The sequence below is a fragment of the Lasioglossum baleicum genome, unplaced genomic scaffold (genome assembly GCF_051020765.1).
Source record: "Lasioglossum baleicum unplaced genomic scaffold, iyLasBale1 scaffold0955, whole genome shotgun sequence".
In the NCBI taxonomy this organism is placed as follows: Eukaryota; Metazoa; Arthropoda; class Insecta; order Hymenoptera; family Halictidae; genus Lasioglossum; species Lasioglossum baleicum.
This window is the reverse complement of record NW_027470014.1, coordinates 22,753-39,382: the sequence shown is the minus strand read 5'-3', so window position 1 is coordinate 39,382 and position 16,630 is coordinate 22,753. Positions and strand designations below refer to the sequence as shown.

The 16,630-nt window shown below is 39.0% G+C and overlaps 1 protein-coding gene across 1 annotated transcript; it reads right to left on the bottom strand.

Moving 5' to 3' along the window:
* Positions 1–8,833: 8,833 nt before the first annotated feature.
* On the bottom strand, positions 8,834–16,626 carry LOC143220436 (serine/threonine-protein phosphatase 2A 56 kDa regulatory subunit gamma isoform-like). The gene is given in 15 exon segments (XM_076446087.1): positions 8,834–8,983; positions 9,068–9,274; positions 9,276–9,296; positions 9,357–9,436; positions 9,439–9,574; positions 9,656–9,763; positions 9,765–9,950; positions 9,952–9,991; positions 10,061–10,197; positions 10,199–10,456; positions 10,606–10,805; positions 13,797–13,883; positions 13,886–13,973; positions 16,056–16,118; positions 16,597–16,626. Coding segments are annotated over 15 exon segments (1,791 nt in total).
* Positions 16,627–16,630: the final 4 nt, after the last annotated feature.

Sequence of the window (16,630 nt, the reverse complement as noted above, 5' to 3'; positions counted from 1 at the left end):
AAGTTAAAGAACCTCTGATAAATTGAGTCACATATAGGATCGGTAAATATTCTACTTAATCATTTTGAAATTCATCGTCACGTATACTTCAGCATGATCTCGTTTATTTAACACTAGAGCTACCAAAGGGGTGAAAATGACTTTTTTCAGATATTTCATTTTTACAATTTCTGAGAATACAACAAATTCTTTTTGACAAAATTTTTGCCCACTTTGATTCGATTAGATCGAAACACGATTGTTCGTAATTATTCATTTTCTTCGTACCACTACGATTATCTTCGTTCGTGAAAAATATATTTACATACTCGTTATAGATGAGTAATTCCAATGTTAAACGCAGCAAGGAGAACGCAATTAAAGCGCATTCGATGTAAGTTCGAAGATAACAGGCGATAAAATGTACTCACGGAGTCGTACATATCGAAACAGGTTGTTCTTCGTTGGTACGAACAAAACGGACATAACTTACTAACCAACATTTCGGCTTTTCTGTTGCTGGTATTATAAATTGCCGCGTGTAAATGCACGAAGAAGAGCAAGATCGAATTATATATCACGTATCCGAGTACAGCGATGCAAATCCGAGGCGAATAAATAGGGAAATTCGGTAAAATTAATCCACCGAATCGCGTATCACTCAGCTCCGTCGAAGTTAACGATAACAGGTCGCGATCGACGCTTGTGGAAGCTTCGTAACGCGAAATCCATTAACGCGAGGAAACTAAGTAAAATATAAAAATCCATCGATACGAAGATACGAGAGGAAGAAAAATGGCCGTTGCGGAGGGTTTTCGCTCGACGAAACTCGCTAGTTCCGCGATGGCGACTTGAAAAATGAATCGGCGCCCTACCCGCTTCATTTTTTAATTATTCAATTTGAATACCCGCGAGGAACCCGCGAGGGTGGAAAGCCGTATACGAGCGGAGGCTTTTAAAACCGGCGACTTTAAGAAGAAAGAAAGATGTACGGGAGCCGGAGATAGAGGGCCTAGGGAAACCGGAGTTGGCTGATAAGGAGACACGGAGGACTGAAGGGGATCCAGAGAAGAAACACCGCGGGAAAGGAGATCGGCAAAGGGAGGAGGGGGCAAGACACAAAAGGGAAAAGCCAGAAAAAGAACGACTTTAAGAGGTGGAACTTATAACCGAGACTTAACAAAGGAGTGATGCGCCGAAAGGAAAAATGTCAGTAGAATTCTGCAAATAGTCAGACAAAAATAGGGAAGAGAGACGTAAGAACGCGTCTTAAAATCCGTAGTTCCGGCGATAAACGCGCGTCTGCTCAACATTTCGATCAAACTCCAAGTGAATCGTTTCGGATTTGAAGATATCTGCTCTACTGGTTCGTTTAATCCGTTAAGAATCGGCATGGGAAACGAAGCGATTCGTTAATTATAAATTAAACCTGAGGAAATGTTTTCACGGTGGTAATAATTTTAATTCTTACCGTTAACTATCATTAAGAACCAAATACACCCTTGCCATATCGTTTATGTTCCCGTGGTGCCATATTCGTAAATAGGAAATCAAACTTGAGAAAATGTTTTCACGGTGGAAATAATTTAATTCTGATCGTTAACTATTATTAAGAACTAAACACACCCTTTCCTTATCGTTTAAGTTTCCCGTGGTGCCATAATCAAGAGCACAGAGTCGTCTCGGTCACAGGTCGAGAAATCTTGTCCAAACGCGTTGAAGAATAGCACGTAATTGAGACAGAAAGCCATCGTCGAAAACTAGCCACGAGCCTGATCCTTAATATTTACGTTTGACCGCGAAGTCTCCCGCAATATCGTAGGCGCCGTTAAATGAAATAGGATTTAAAGTAGCATACAGAATCTATAATATAATATATGTAGTTATTAGATCTACTTAGTTTTACCGCTTCAACTTTAAGAGGATTCCAAAGGTAAAAGGAGAAAGTAGAAATCGGTATTTTTTCCTCGGATTCGTAAGAGACCGTTTGAACAGAGGAAAAATGTAGACGTAAACGAGGTGAAAATGGAAAGGGCGATTGGAAATAAGGATATTCGTAATCTCGGGAATTGCGTGGAACGGCTGGAATCGCAGAGTAGCAATGCAGTTGCGTAAAGTGAAATTATCCGTTACTCACGCTTATGTTCGGTCCGCCTTCCGTCATCGTTGTCGAGTTTCACTTGCGTTCTTCTTACTTGCTGCAGCACACTCACTTTTTTTCTTGCACATTGCAGTTCGCACTTTCGTTTTTGTTTTCACTTCCCTATTCTCTTCCCGGTTGCTCTAGCTAACGAAACACGCCTGGTTACTCCTTCGGGAATGGCACACCGTCCTAGTGTTCCCTAGCGTTCCCTAGGGTTCCCTAGCGTCGCGGTCCGGCGACTTTGTCGAATGGACCTCGTCTGACGCGTCTATCGCGCTGGAACACGCGAAATTATCCTTATCCGACTCGATAACGTATCTTTTATCGATCGCGCAAACTCGAAATTCTCCTTCTTTTTCATCGCGATTTTCCTGTCGCGATGAGAACGAATGATCGAGAGGAAAAAGTTCGAATACCAGTCAAATGTACAATTGCACGCAACAACGAACGCGAGTTTTCGACGACGTTAATGTCTCCTTTAAAACCGCATTAAACGATCCATTTTTATGCGGTTTCGGTCAGATTGCAGTTTTCCTGAGCAGCCGGCCCGCCCGTCGATTTCCATAATTCTCCGCTTCCTCGGAGATTATTTCGGCGAAACGAGATCAGGCGAAATGAAATACAACTTCTTACTCCGAAGGAATTACTCCATTAATCACCGAACTTTCGAATCGCTTCTTTTTTCCGCGGCGCCTCTCCGCGCGTTTTTTAAAAACCCCGCGATAATTAACGGGAATCGGTATTCTAGCTATCGCGATTGCTAGAACGTTAGAACGCCGATGTCCTTAGCAAGTAATTGCCGATGCTTCGCGAAAGATATTTCAATACGCGTCGCGTCTCCGTAGATTTCGTTACACCACTCGATTACACCGCGAATTTCGCGAGCTTTTTGCCAAAGAGATCCCTTTAAAGGCAATTACGTCCCATACGCGATATTTTTCGGAAAAATTTATAACAATTAAATTTATCTTATCTTTACAAAGGATACCTCCGCGGGGATTATGTTTTTTGCAGGATTAAATTATTAATTCTCATCCGTAACGTGATAACTTTCAGATAAAGAGAAATCCACCGATAATGAGAACGAATCGGTCGTATTTCAACTGTTCTCGATTCGTAAAAATAATTTCTAAGCCCGAGAACAATAAGCCAGAACGGTCGAGGTATTATAAAACGCTTTGAATTTCGCAACTAATCGAGGAAGCTATTATCAGCCGATTTATGTCTCGACGTTATCTGTATAATTGTCGATTGAAATAAAGATCGAACACGTCGATACGTCGATTTCTAACCTATCTTTTGAATCGTTTATAGACCCGTGTGCGCATGCGCAAACCTGTTTGCGCTCGTGACGAAAGAAAGTGAATTAAAGAAAAGACAGGTTAATAAGCGATTCGCGGAAAAGGGATGACAAGTGGGAGGGGATAGAAGCGCGGGAACACGAATGGCGGAAAAAAGAAGAAACACCGCCTGAATTCCCGGTTGAAGAAGTGACTTACGATATACGCGACTACTACGCATTATCAATGCCTTCGTGCATTACGAAAGATCGCTTGGCAAGCGTCCAGAATCATCGATAAATTTTGCATACGTACATAGCCACGTAGAGACAACCGCGACACAATTTCTCTTGGACGAAACGTCTTTTACGCCTTCGTCATTCGATGCGTACCATTCCCGTGGAAATCACAGGTCGAAACCATCGAAAAGCATGTCTCGATTAACATTCTCTAGTACGTCGCACTTTCTCTGTCACATGATCCCGACTGTCTCTATGGCCCGATCCGTCGTTCGCTTTCACGCTTTCGGTTACCGAACTTCAATCACGAGGAACGAACGGAAAAATCCGTGCGAAACGATTGGCGAACCACCGAGTCACGACAAGACACTCGAATTACGAGCGACATAGCCTGACGAACTTACCGTGTATCGAGAGTCATCAAACACCGGATTAGATCGAAGATTCTATCGAAAGGATCGCGGCGACTCGCTTATCGCAGACATCGCGGGCGATGTAGAAGCGGGACGATGCGTTGCTCGACCGGTTCAAAGTCAAGTTTCATAGAAGAACCGACGGCGTAAACAAAAATAACGCAGTGCACCGTGGAAAGGACGAGCAAAAGACCATCCACCTTCGACGGCCGGCGGCGTACTAATAACGGACGGCCGCCGAACGCCGGGAGTCTGCCTTACCGGCGCAAGCGTCTCTTCGAAGGAAGCGCAGATCACTGATACCAACACAACGCCGCCATGGGAATAGCACCGGCACAAACACACATCGATTCTATAGATACCTGTTGAATGCTAGCAGTCACTGCACGTTGGCGGTCAGCTAAATCGAAAAGGGGCGAACGAAACCGGCATAAAGTACAACACCCTTCCCTAATCCAACCGTGTCCGTTCCATCGATAATTCACGTTCGCTAAATCTTCTTGCAGATTTGTCGAGCTATTTGCGGATGCCGAATGAAGGTACCAGACGCAAATCACAGATGTTTACACGAGAATCTGAGTATGTAAAGTCAACGTGTTTTGGTTATGTTGCTTGAACGTCTTTTGTAACTACATGTATAGAAAGTGTAATATATATGTCTGCTTGTCTCCCTTCAAGGACTGCGAGGATTAAACAAGAGAGTAAAATAACAGAAAACCTGTATACGAACCGGATACCGACAACCTTGACGCGCCTGTTTTATTCGTTTTGTCCAAATTTCAAGGAGTTTCGAGTATCTCTTAAGCGGAATACTCTGGTAAAAACGTACGCGCGAGTGGAAATCTGAGTATATATGATAATAAGCTAAAAGAAATCATCGGAATGTCGCGAGTCGGTAAAATATTCCCTTGGACCTGGATAAAAGTTCTCCAGGAAATTTGTAAAAGTAAAAAGAGGTAATTTTGAAGGATACTGCGAGGGTTTGGCGAAATTAAGATTGAGAAATTGTCTTGTTTCATTATAATGATTTATTTATTATAAAATTATGCTTCCAACAAATTGTAAAGGAATATATGCATGCATGGAATCGAATCGATCGACAGGCGATCATTAAAAAAATTTCGTAATCGAACATTGATACACAGTTCTGTACGTGTTCCATTGTAGATTTATATCTCTAAATTCGAAGCGAGTCACTGTACACGTGGATCATTCCTTTCTTCGCTATAACTTCTTACTTTATTTTTTTTTTTTTATTTTACTTTTAATCGTTTTCAATCGGACATCTCTCGTAAACAGTTCGTAGATCTTTACGTAAGGAAGAACAGAGACGCGTCTACAGGTTGTTTCAAAAGCTGCCTACGGATAGTGATTCACTTTTTTTTTTTTCTCTAAGAATATCCTTGCTCCTCCTTACATAAAATTGTCGGATCGTTCTTCGCACAGGTTCTTCCTCTTTCTATCTACAAAATACTCGATTGTTGGCTGACTTTCTTATCATAAAAAAACGTATAAAACATTGCTGAAAATGAAGCTTCAAACTCACTCGAGCTAAACCCGTACGGAGTTACAAGAGAACGATCTACGTCGAGTGATATCAAATTTCATTTTCTCCCCAAACTTCGTTTTCTCTTTTTTTTTCTTTGTTTTTTCCTCCCTTTCCACCTCCTGTGTTTTATAATTTAAGCCTGGCACAGTGCGGAACGGAAGTCAGACAAACTCGATAATACTCGACCAACGATGAGCCAGTAAAACAGTCTTCTGAAGATTTAAGCACGAGAAGCACGAGAATGGTCTCCTGATCTACGGTGAAATTCGTAAAGTCCAAGGATGTACCCTTGGATGATACAAGTGAAAGAATAGACGCAGTAAGAGACGAAACCTCGAAACATGCATTATTATCGGAGAGACGCTTCTCTCGAACATTATTAATCTATTTATATCCTTTTCGATCGACTTCAACGATTGAAGAATACAATGTAATCCCGATAATTCGCATTAATCGGCAGAATTACGAAGAAACGAAACGAAAGGCACGTGAAAATAAACGATATCGGCAACCGCCCCGGTCGAGTGCGATTTAATTGCTGATTGTTCGTTTAAAAAGGTATACCACATTGAAAATGCAAACCTATTCAAATAAAATCTTTTACTAAAAATACTTTTATTATTAAATACTTGTTGCGCAAGATACAGTGTTTCCAATAAAATGTTCCGATGATTTAAACACATTCGCATTGATTGATGAGGTTCATCGAGATTACACTGCACTTGATAATAAAAATTATCGACGAGAATAGTCATCATATCGTTCAATGATTTTTTTCGTAACAAAAACAGCCATTCTCCTTCTGAAGGGACGATTAAATAGTAAATAATTTCTTTTTTTTTTTTTTGCTTTTTTTTTCTTTTTTATATTTATCTCATTTGGTTTTAATTTTCGTAATTTAATAATTAGCGCTAAACCGTATTTCTATTCTCAACAAGTTCATCCCTTACAATGTTTAAACATAACAGCCTGCCAGCAGCGCAAAGACTAAATTATTTTAGTATTTCGCTTAGATCGCTCGTTTTTTCCCTCTTTAATTTCTCGTTATATGCGTGGCGTCGGGGTCACCATACCCGTAAACAGGAGTAATACAAGGAATTATAGCAAAAACGCCTTAGTGAAATTGTTGAGGGTGCGGTTGGACCGTCGAGTGGGACGCGGGATGTCGTAAATTCAAAATTCCCACTGTTCAAGGCCCTCGATTTTCCACGATTCCTATATTTACTTCTATTCTTTGCAATTTTCATTTGTTTCTTTTCTTTTTTTGTTCTTTTTTCTTTTTTGCCAGCGACGAACTAGTATATAACGTTTTTTGTTCACTTTATTCTCTCACTCTCACTCTCTCTCTCTCTCTCTCTCTCTCTCTCTCTCTCTCTCTCTCTCTTTCTCTCTCTCTCTCTCTCGACTAAACCACAAAACTGACGTGGCAACGACGCAACGTTCATATAAGCGTTCTTGAAAAAAAAAAAACTCGCGTTGCTATTACACCCGTTCGGTAACGTTACGCATAACTCGTTGCTTGTTTTATTTCTTTTTTTTTTTTCTTCTTTTGTTTAACGATTCTTAATTATAGGCCTCTGGCAGAGGCGATTCTTGCGAATGCGTTCCACAGGCATCTAGGCACATTTAGATATAAAAGTAGTACGTTCAGGAATATTCAGATTTATAACAATCGATATTCTAAAATAGTGCTATCACGTTCATCTAACTCTAAAACGACGTTTTTTACTTCTTTTTTGCAAATTTTTTCATTTTTCTTTCTTTTTTTGCCGCTAAGTTACGAGCTGGTAGCGTTGAAGCACTATATATCACTTGTGTGTTATTAAATGTCTGTCATTTGCGCATCAGTGGAAACCTCGCTCAGAAGAGTAACGCCTCAAACTTGCATACTAAAATTTCTTTTCTTTTTTTCTTTTATTGTTATTATTATTACAACATCAAGCACGCGGCCATTCTTTTCTGACCCCTTTCGAATTCATATAAATTTTTTTTTCTTTTTTGTTTATTTAGAGCATATTTATATTATATAATATATATAGATACATGCATGTATATAATATATGTATATTATATACATATGTATGCGTATATATATGTATATATATATATGTATATATGTATATAGGATGTATCGCCACAAAAAGCAACTTAACCGTTGATTTACGGTACGATTTTGAATAAACAATACTATGTAAAAATACTCTCAAAGTATAACAGTTAACGAGGTGGCTCTAAAAGAAGTAACGATTATGCATTTTCCATGTCATTCGTGCGAAACACAGGAAGGTATCGATACTATTCGAAAATACAAATGAATGTTAGATAAAATAACGATTCTATTCAACATCATTCCCAGAATCAACGGGCAAATTTGTATTCGTTCGCGATGATACATCCTGTATAAATGGTGTTCAATAAACCATAAATTCCTATGATATGAAGAAAATCCCCCGCCAAAAGCAAGACAACCTATCTTGGAACAATCGCGAATGAATCTTTCCAGATAAATCGTTCGAGACTTACGTTTGGGTTTTAATGCATGATCGGACCTGTACGCCAAGTGTCTATCATATCTCGGATACATTTCGTTTAAAAATGCGAAGGCGTACTTATGAATGCGGAAAACTGTCTTATTGTCAGCGATAAATTTCTCCATACGCAAGAAATCTACAATTTATAAAATACTCTGTGTATGTGTTTGTGTATATATATGTATATACACACTTAGGACCCTTATTTACTAGGTTTCTTTTACATCTCATGATTTTTTATCCATTTCTTTGATAATGAGTATGTAATATTTTCATAATTCTCGCGATGCCTTATGTAAGTCAACTCGAAGAGTATATAGGAAGTTATCAGCATTTTTTTCCTTTTTTTATGGATTACTACGGACACGGATACATCTTCTGAATGTGCTGGGTGCAATGAGAGAAAGCTTTTTTTTCGATTTACCGAGATACAAAGGAAAAGATATTACGATGCATATCTCGACTGTTCCGATACGAGAGGGGAGTAGGGAAGGAGAAGAGCGATAATTACGACATTGTTGACTTCTCTATTCGATTAAATTCTGTTGTAGACGGTTGTCGTCGAATGTGATGATCACTCGATTCATTAGATCCGATTCATCGCTGTTTCGTTTCTCTCTTCAAAAAAGCTAACTCCCAAAATCACTGCAGCAAAAGAGAGGATACATGGAGGATACATGGAAGAGATTGCGGTAGAGACTAGCAATTGTTAGGATCCGGTGGCGTAACGAGATATTCGTCTGCGCGTTTGTGATCTGACAATGCCCGCATTGTGTACGTGTCTTGGGGTAAGTCGCTTTTCCTTCGCAAAAGTGGCTTTGTTTTATTGGAGTTGGTCATTTTTTTTGCCTATGGCAAAAAAAGATTCATTTTAGACTCCTTAATAAACAAACGATCAAGGACGAGAGAAAGACCGATTGCGATCTGTCATACCTCGTTCGCTTTCGCTTCTATCTTTTCCAATGTGAGCGGAGATTGATCTGTATCTCCATCTTCGTCGGGCGGAGGGCTGTCTAATTGTTGCTGCGACATCGTGCTGGTTGTCGTATTCGTAATACCTTTTATAGTCGCATTATAATTCGGATGTCTCATCGCTAGAGCTTCAACGCGCATCCACGCTTCGTCTCTATCTTTCATCAGCCTTCCATTCTTTATGCCGGTCCTACGAATATTTCAATTAATCTCGTACTTCGTCCTCGGTTTACGAAAATAAGCAACGTACCTGAAAATACTGTTGCGTACACTCGTCGAATACTTTCTGATTTATCTCCATGAAAAGCTTCAATGCATTGTAGATTAAACGTGAATTGTTTTGTTCCAATGATTTCGAGAATTTCTGTAGAACGCTGGGTACATGATTGGTAAAATAACCGAATAGTTATCGGTTATAAGGGACATTACGTATTCGTTGTTCCAATAATATAGAGCTCTTTCAGCCACCTGGAAGGATTACGATCGAACGTTTAAACGAAATCTAAATCTAAATGAAATACAATCGACGATAGAAGATATCGGAAATACCTGGAAGTGTGGAGATGATACGCATTTTGCTAATTGTCTAAATAACGGATCCATAACTTTCTGAAATTCCGCAGGTTCAATCACATCGAGAATCTCCTCGAGTTCGTTTTAAAAACATTACTTCCTTCGGGGAATGTGTTTTCGGCCAAAATTTCAACAAACTTCTCATAACAGGCTCAGTCAACGACGGATCTTTCTCCAGAAACTGAACCACACAGTATGCCAGCTGTGGATGATATACAGAGAGCGATTTGGCCTTGTGCAAAGGTAAAAGCACCTTCAATAGAAATACCTTTGTGTTCATCCTTCAGTGGTAATGCAAATCCGTTGATTATACTGAAAGAACGAATAAATCAATAGACACGTACTATAAACGATGTTTATCGCTCAAAACGCAAAAATTACCTTCCCAAAATCTCGAGAAGCTCGGCAATACCGTTATGGTGTTCGGTCTCGTATATAAATCGATAGAACACGTTATTTATTTGCTTCCTGATGTACGCTCTCAGTCCCAGAAACTTCCCGTAAATCCTGTGAAGCGTTTGTCTTCAATAAATCCCTTTCTCGAGGATCCTCCGAATCGAACAGCTCCAAAAGTTGCAGCACGAACTTCTGGTCTATATAACGTCTGGCGATAGTCGGCTGAAACTCCGGAGACTCGAGCAATCGTAAGAAGAACTCATAAACCAGCTGCAAGTGAGGCCAAGCAGCTTCTAACGTTGGTTCATCCTCTTCCGGATCGAACTCTGCTCCGTTCGGGTTTGATGCTGGAGGAAGCGTCCGGAATAAATTCACCGCAAACTGAAACATTGGAAATTTCGAATTAAAACCAAGCCATACGACTCAAACATAGTTATTACAATTGTACCGTCTCTTGTTCGTGAAATATCTTACTATCAACGTATAGTTGATAGTACCATGAGATAATAAAAGCGTTAAATGGTACTCGCCATGTTCACTGCTTCGGGATAGATCGCCTCCGTGATCGTGTTTTTGTTCTTGACATAGTCGACCATCTCGTTGAGAGCGGTACGCTTCACCTCTTTCCATTTCAGATCCGACAGGGGATCGGACTCGAAGTCGAACAGCACGCAACATTGTCGCAGCTTCTGGATAAACAGCTCCTCTCTTTCGTTTCCTTGTTGCGTTTCTAAAAGAAAACAAAAGAGATATTAAAGGCGAAAAAAACAAAAGAGAAGAGAGAGAGAGAGAAAAAAAAGGAGGATGTCAAGAGTACCTGTGGAGCTTAGGGTTTACTTCTAAACTAATACCTATCAAACACGTTTTCCCATTACAAATACTCGGTGTACTCGCATGGAGTTTACGCTTTCCCTGTTTGGGGATATACACGAACACACATGCGCACATCTTACGCAACCTACACAGGCTCGTACGCCTCGACAGTTCCTCTTTCGTACTTCTCTGTTTCCCCATAAATCCCACTCCCTTGTTAGTATCCAAACAAACCCATGAACACGCAGCATGCAGACGAATCACACTGTTTATGGACTCTCTTTCTCCCCAAATACACCTTGCTCTCTCGCTCTCTCTCTCTCTCTCTCTCTCTCTCTCTCTCTCTCTCTCTCTCATACTCTTACTGTCTCAAACTTTCTCTCATAGCGCATTCCCTTTCTCTCACATTCTTGCACAGCTTTCCGTTCTTTCGCTCTTGAACTCCCACCTTTTCCATATTTCTTTTCTCGTACATTTTCTCCCTTATCCTTTTAAACGCTTTCATGAACTCCCCTCTCTCTATCGTCTGCTATTTATCTTGAGTAATCTCGGTAATTTCGTACGCCCGCCTGGTCAGCTTTTTTTACTCATTCTCTTTTTCATTAATAATCTCCCCCTCCTCGATTCTCTCATAGATTCTTTCCGTCTCCGTTGGACTCTTCCATGAACTCTCTCTACCTCTCTCACTCCCTCTCAAATCTCACCTCATTTCATATAACCTATGCTTCTCTTTTTCTCCCACACACATGTATCACCTATGAACACTGTCCCTCTTTATCCTTCCTAGATGCTCGTTCGTATATTTAACAATTACGAGAATCAAGACTAGAAGCAAACTTCAGAGGTTTCATTACCGATTAATAGGGGTCGTAACGGTTGATAATGCGAAGTGAAGTTGGTCAAGTAAGGTTTATTCGATTCTCTAGAGAAGACAGTAGCTAAGGCGAGACCCTGGTGGAAGCTCGGACTTTTCGGCAGGACACCAGTCGAAAAAGGGATATATCCATCCACGTGAACCATCTTATCGATCAACGGTCTCTATGCTTTCGATAATCTCTCACCGGAATTTACTTCCTTTTCCCGGCCTATTCACCGCAAATTACATCCCTATACGCACCGTTTCCTTGTTCACATAACAATCTGTTGCTTCGACGTAACTGACCGTTCTTTCGGGCAAGAATCGAGCATATCCCGATTCGTATGAGGATAAGTAATACACGACGATTCTCAAACGTATCGTCACCGAACCGATCGGTCTCGAGCAAATGCAGCGAGACCGAGAAAGAAAATTCCGATGCAAATTCGTCTAGAGAAAATGCCGCTGATATCAAAGGCCGTTTGAACGAGAAAGGACTGTTTACGTTAGAAAAGTAGGAATCGCGAATGACGGCCGCGCGCATGCGTGAACCACCGCGCCTTACAATCGATAACATACAATCGTTCTGACGTAGCTGCTTTCGCAATCCCGTCCAACTAGGATTGAAAAAGCAAAAGTAACTAATTCATTTTTCTTTCTCGCGTGACAGATGTAACTTCCGTTCGAGATATAAACACAAAGATAGAATTTAATTTCTAAATTATTGGTATCATTGCGTCGGTATCTAATATTATAAGACGTCAAAAAAATGTTGCAATCTTCGGTGACTGCAACAATGTTACCGATATTATTTTCATATCGTGCCTTTACGAACAAACGTGAATTTCGTTATTACATATTACAGAGTTATCCGACTAATGTTAAAGATCATTTTTATTTAAAGGAGAAGAACATAATTAAAACGTAGCAGATCTTTCGTAGATTTTTAGTCGATATATAAATCACATAAATACCGCCGCTTATATATCCATTTACCCACGCATTTCTGTCGTTCCGCTGAAATTTCCAATTTGATTGATATCGGTCAAAGAAGATCCAATAACCTTCACTTCGTAACTTTCACTCCATCCACTTTTTCGAATCTATTTCTCTGTTTTCTGTTTTTTTTTTTTTTTTTTTTTTTTAGCCGTAAATTTCACTTCTCGGTCGAATTATTTATTAAAGCAATTGCATGTTACAAAACCTTTCTTGGTTAAAATACTTTAAGCTACATACATACTACCGATCAGCCGAAAATGTAGGTCAGTTCTACATTTCGTATATCTACTTTTAAATCAAAATCAGCTCGCTCTTCGTTTACAGATGCTAACGTGTACGATATACCGTGAAATTTGTAATTAAAACGACGATATTAGCCAGCCCAACATCCCGTTGGAAAATCCTTCTTCGATCATCTTTTTCAATAAGTATTTAAATATTTAAGCATCGAATGTGCCGAGAGTATCGATATGTACATCGAAACATCTCGATTGTCAAAACAACCGAAAGCGCAGTAATTTAACTTGAGCAAAGCGGCGGTGGGTAACTATTCTTGAATATACCCCCGGTGCACACGTTAAGTATATTACGGTTTATTCCTGGCGAGGATAATAATGACAAGGTTTATTGCTTCTACTTGGTGACCTGTCATACTAATCAATCGTTATGTGGCAATCATTGCCAAAGAAAGCGGAGCGGCTCGCTTAGAGAATATTAAAATCAATAAGGTCTTGATGAATTTATCGCAAGATGAAACTTCTAGGGAAATTGTCACGTCATGGACAGATCGAAAACGAACTTCTACGCCTCGTCACAATCACTCTAACGATCGAATCCATTATGATCGAATAAATAACGTTTTTTTTTTTTTTTCTTTTCTTTTCAATTTATCTGGAACAAATTGCTTCTCTTCTGAGTATTTTTTAACACTTTCGACTACGTACAGTGCGTTACTTTACTTCATACTGTTTTAAAAATAAATCATTAAAATATTTTTATTTCATCTCTTATGACACTTTTTTTTGTTTGCTCATCAAAATTCATCTGAACAACTTACCGATAGAAGCGGCAACTTTTGAAGTTCGCGATTTTTCGATATGTTAAATCTTGAGCTACTTTGCCGTTTATCTTTCTTTATCACGGACCTCCTGGTTGATATTTGATTTTGTTAATCAACGTTGGCGGCGGTGGAGCAGCAGTTGCCGGTGGTCCTCCTGCTACCTTATTCGCCTACGAAATAAGAGAAACGAATCTAGAATAGTAAAAGCTTAAAGGTAGCAAGTTTGTGAAAAATTCATACAGTGCAATGTAAAATTGTCGATGCAATATGTGCATAAAAATTGCATGTATAAAGCAAGAAATGGTTAGGTAATTTAATGTTAAAAGAGAAAATACCTTGTATAAGTGTGCACTTGATTTAACTATGCCTCGATAATGGAACAACTTTAAATGGAAACAAGTAGATTGAGAGTGGTGCAATTTTTATTTGCTTTAGCGGCTTACATATTTTTTATATAGCGTTCCTCAAAGAATATTATGCTCTTTGAAATTGTTTACATTATATAAACATATCACTAACCGGCAAATACTTGATTTATATTAAAATTCATTAAACTCCATTACGTAATTCAGAAACGACGAACAAAAATTGTTTTCTAAAAGCAATGTCAATCTATATGTAATCGTCATTACATTCAACACAATTGTTCCAACGTTGGATTAAAGCCTGGCTTCCTTGAAAGAAGTTTTGTGGTTGATCTTGAACCATTTATGCACTATTGGTCTTGACTCTTCGTCTGAGCTGATGTCCATTTAGAGTACTCTCTAGTGGCCAAAAGAAGATGACAATTACTTGTGAATGAGATTTGGACAATTATATATTACATAGTAACACTTTTATTAATGTTTTTGGTCTACTACTGTAAAATGAAAATATCGATAGAGATGCAAGAATGACTTCAACACCAATCACAAAACTTCTTCTTGGGGAACCTAGCTGATGGTGTAGTCCTCGAGGAAGTGTATCCCATAACAATTTGGCATGAGTATTCCCTCTTGGCTGTATTAGATGAATTTTGATTTTTCTTGCTTCTACAATTGCAGTCTGACGATAGCTTACATTAAATCTTTCTTTCTATAAAACATTTTTGTGATTGATTGAATATTCTTGAAGATACATGCACATGTAAATTTACAATTATTATTTTGCTTTTTGCTATTAAAGGCAAACAAAAATTCATTAAAAACAGTTAAACGTACGCTAAGATATAAAAATTTAATAATACATAATAGCGTTTATATATATGCATTACAATTGATGTGCTGTAGCTAATGAATAGTTATGCAATTTTGCACTAAATATGATATTCCGAGTTATTTTTAAACTGTTAACAGCAAAACAAATTGTAGAAGTTAAATCTATGAATTTAATTACCAATTAATTGGTCATAAATTTTTTGTAAAAAATTAATTCAATTTGCAAAGCAATAAATACGATGAAAAATAGAATTACATATAATGTATGTAACATATATAATGGAAATATAATTAAACAATTACATGGTAGATTTGTTTATCGTATTAATCTTAATGATCAATTAATATCTTTTAATACATATATAATTTCGCGGCAATTCCATCCTTGGAATTTGCTATATTCGTATCATAAGTGATCGTACTTCACATGGATTGTACATTAATTATATCCAAGGAGCGTGTTAGAAAATAATGTAAAATTCTAATTACATTCCAAGTCACGAATCGCTTGAACAGAAACAGCTAAATATAGTCGTGTATAACGAAGTGACAAGAAATAGAGATCGAAAATATACCAGTTACTTTGTAACGTATCTTTCGTTACATCGTTTTCTATTTATCAACTAAGTCCACGCTTAAGCGCCACCTGTGGCAAGCAGTATTTTTTTCAAAGAAAGCTTTAAAACCGTTTTATAAACGATATTCATGGAACACAAAGTTAATCGAAGGATAATATTAAAAAATTGTACGACAGGCAAAGGTGTATTTTAAATTATACGTATGTACATGACTCTATAAAGGAAAACATTTCAAGTGGCACACGGTATCGAAGATGGACACTGCGGGATCGCTTTCCGAGAGTAAATGTTAAATGCTGCCTCTTACAGAACTGACAAAGATACCAACACTCGGTGTCTTTAACGAATTACACGAATGACGCGTGTAAAGATAGAAACGAAAGTCAACGATAGGAAGAATCGACGACGAGACAAGTCAATTTGAAATGAATCGAGTCACATCGATAGGAAGGAAGATAGAAGGACGATATAACCTCACCTCGTCACTTGTCTCGCCATCCTTGCCGTTCTTTCCCTTGTCCTTGCCGATCTTCGTCGCATCCTGGAACAAAACGAGTAAATTGCACCGCTTATATCAGCGTACAATGCCACGACAGCACGATTCACGTTCGAGACGCGGTCCGCTCAGCGAATTCGCACTTGCGATGTCACAACGGAAACGAGAATTAGTTGAAGTACCATTGTCAGGTTCTTCGAAACGTTCGGTCGAGAAAATGTACCAGTGAAACGGATATCAAGAAATCAGAATCACGCTACACCCTTCGGTGTCTCGGCTACCGGGGTTGTTTCCCCGTACTCTCTTTACTCTCCCTTCTTTCTTTTCTCTCCTATCCCTGTCATCGTCACCCTCTCTCTTTCTTCCTCTCTTTCTCTCTCTCACGCACACACACACTCGCGCGCGCGTGCCCACGATCTCTCCTTGTCGAAAGAACACTGTTTTCACGTATGCGAGTACCGATCACATAAGAAGAGACGTAGTCGACCAGAGACAGGAGCGACATGCAACATAATGAACGCACCTTTTCTTTTTTTGACTGCCGACTCGACATATTA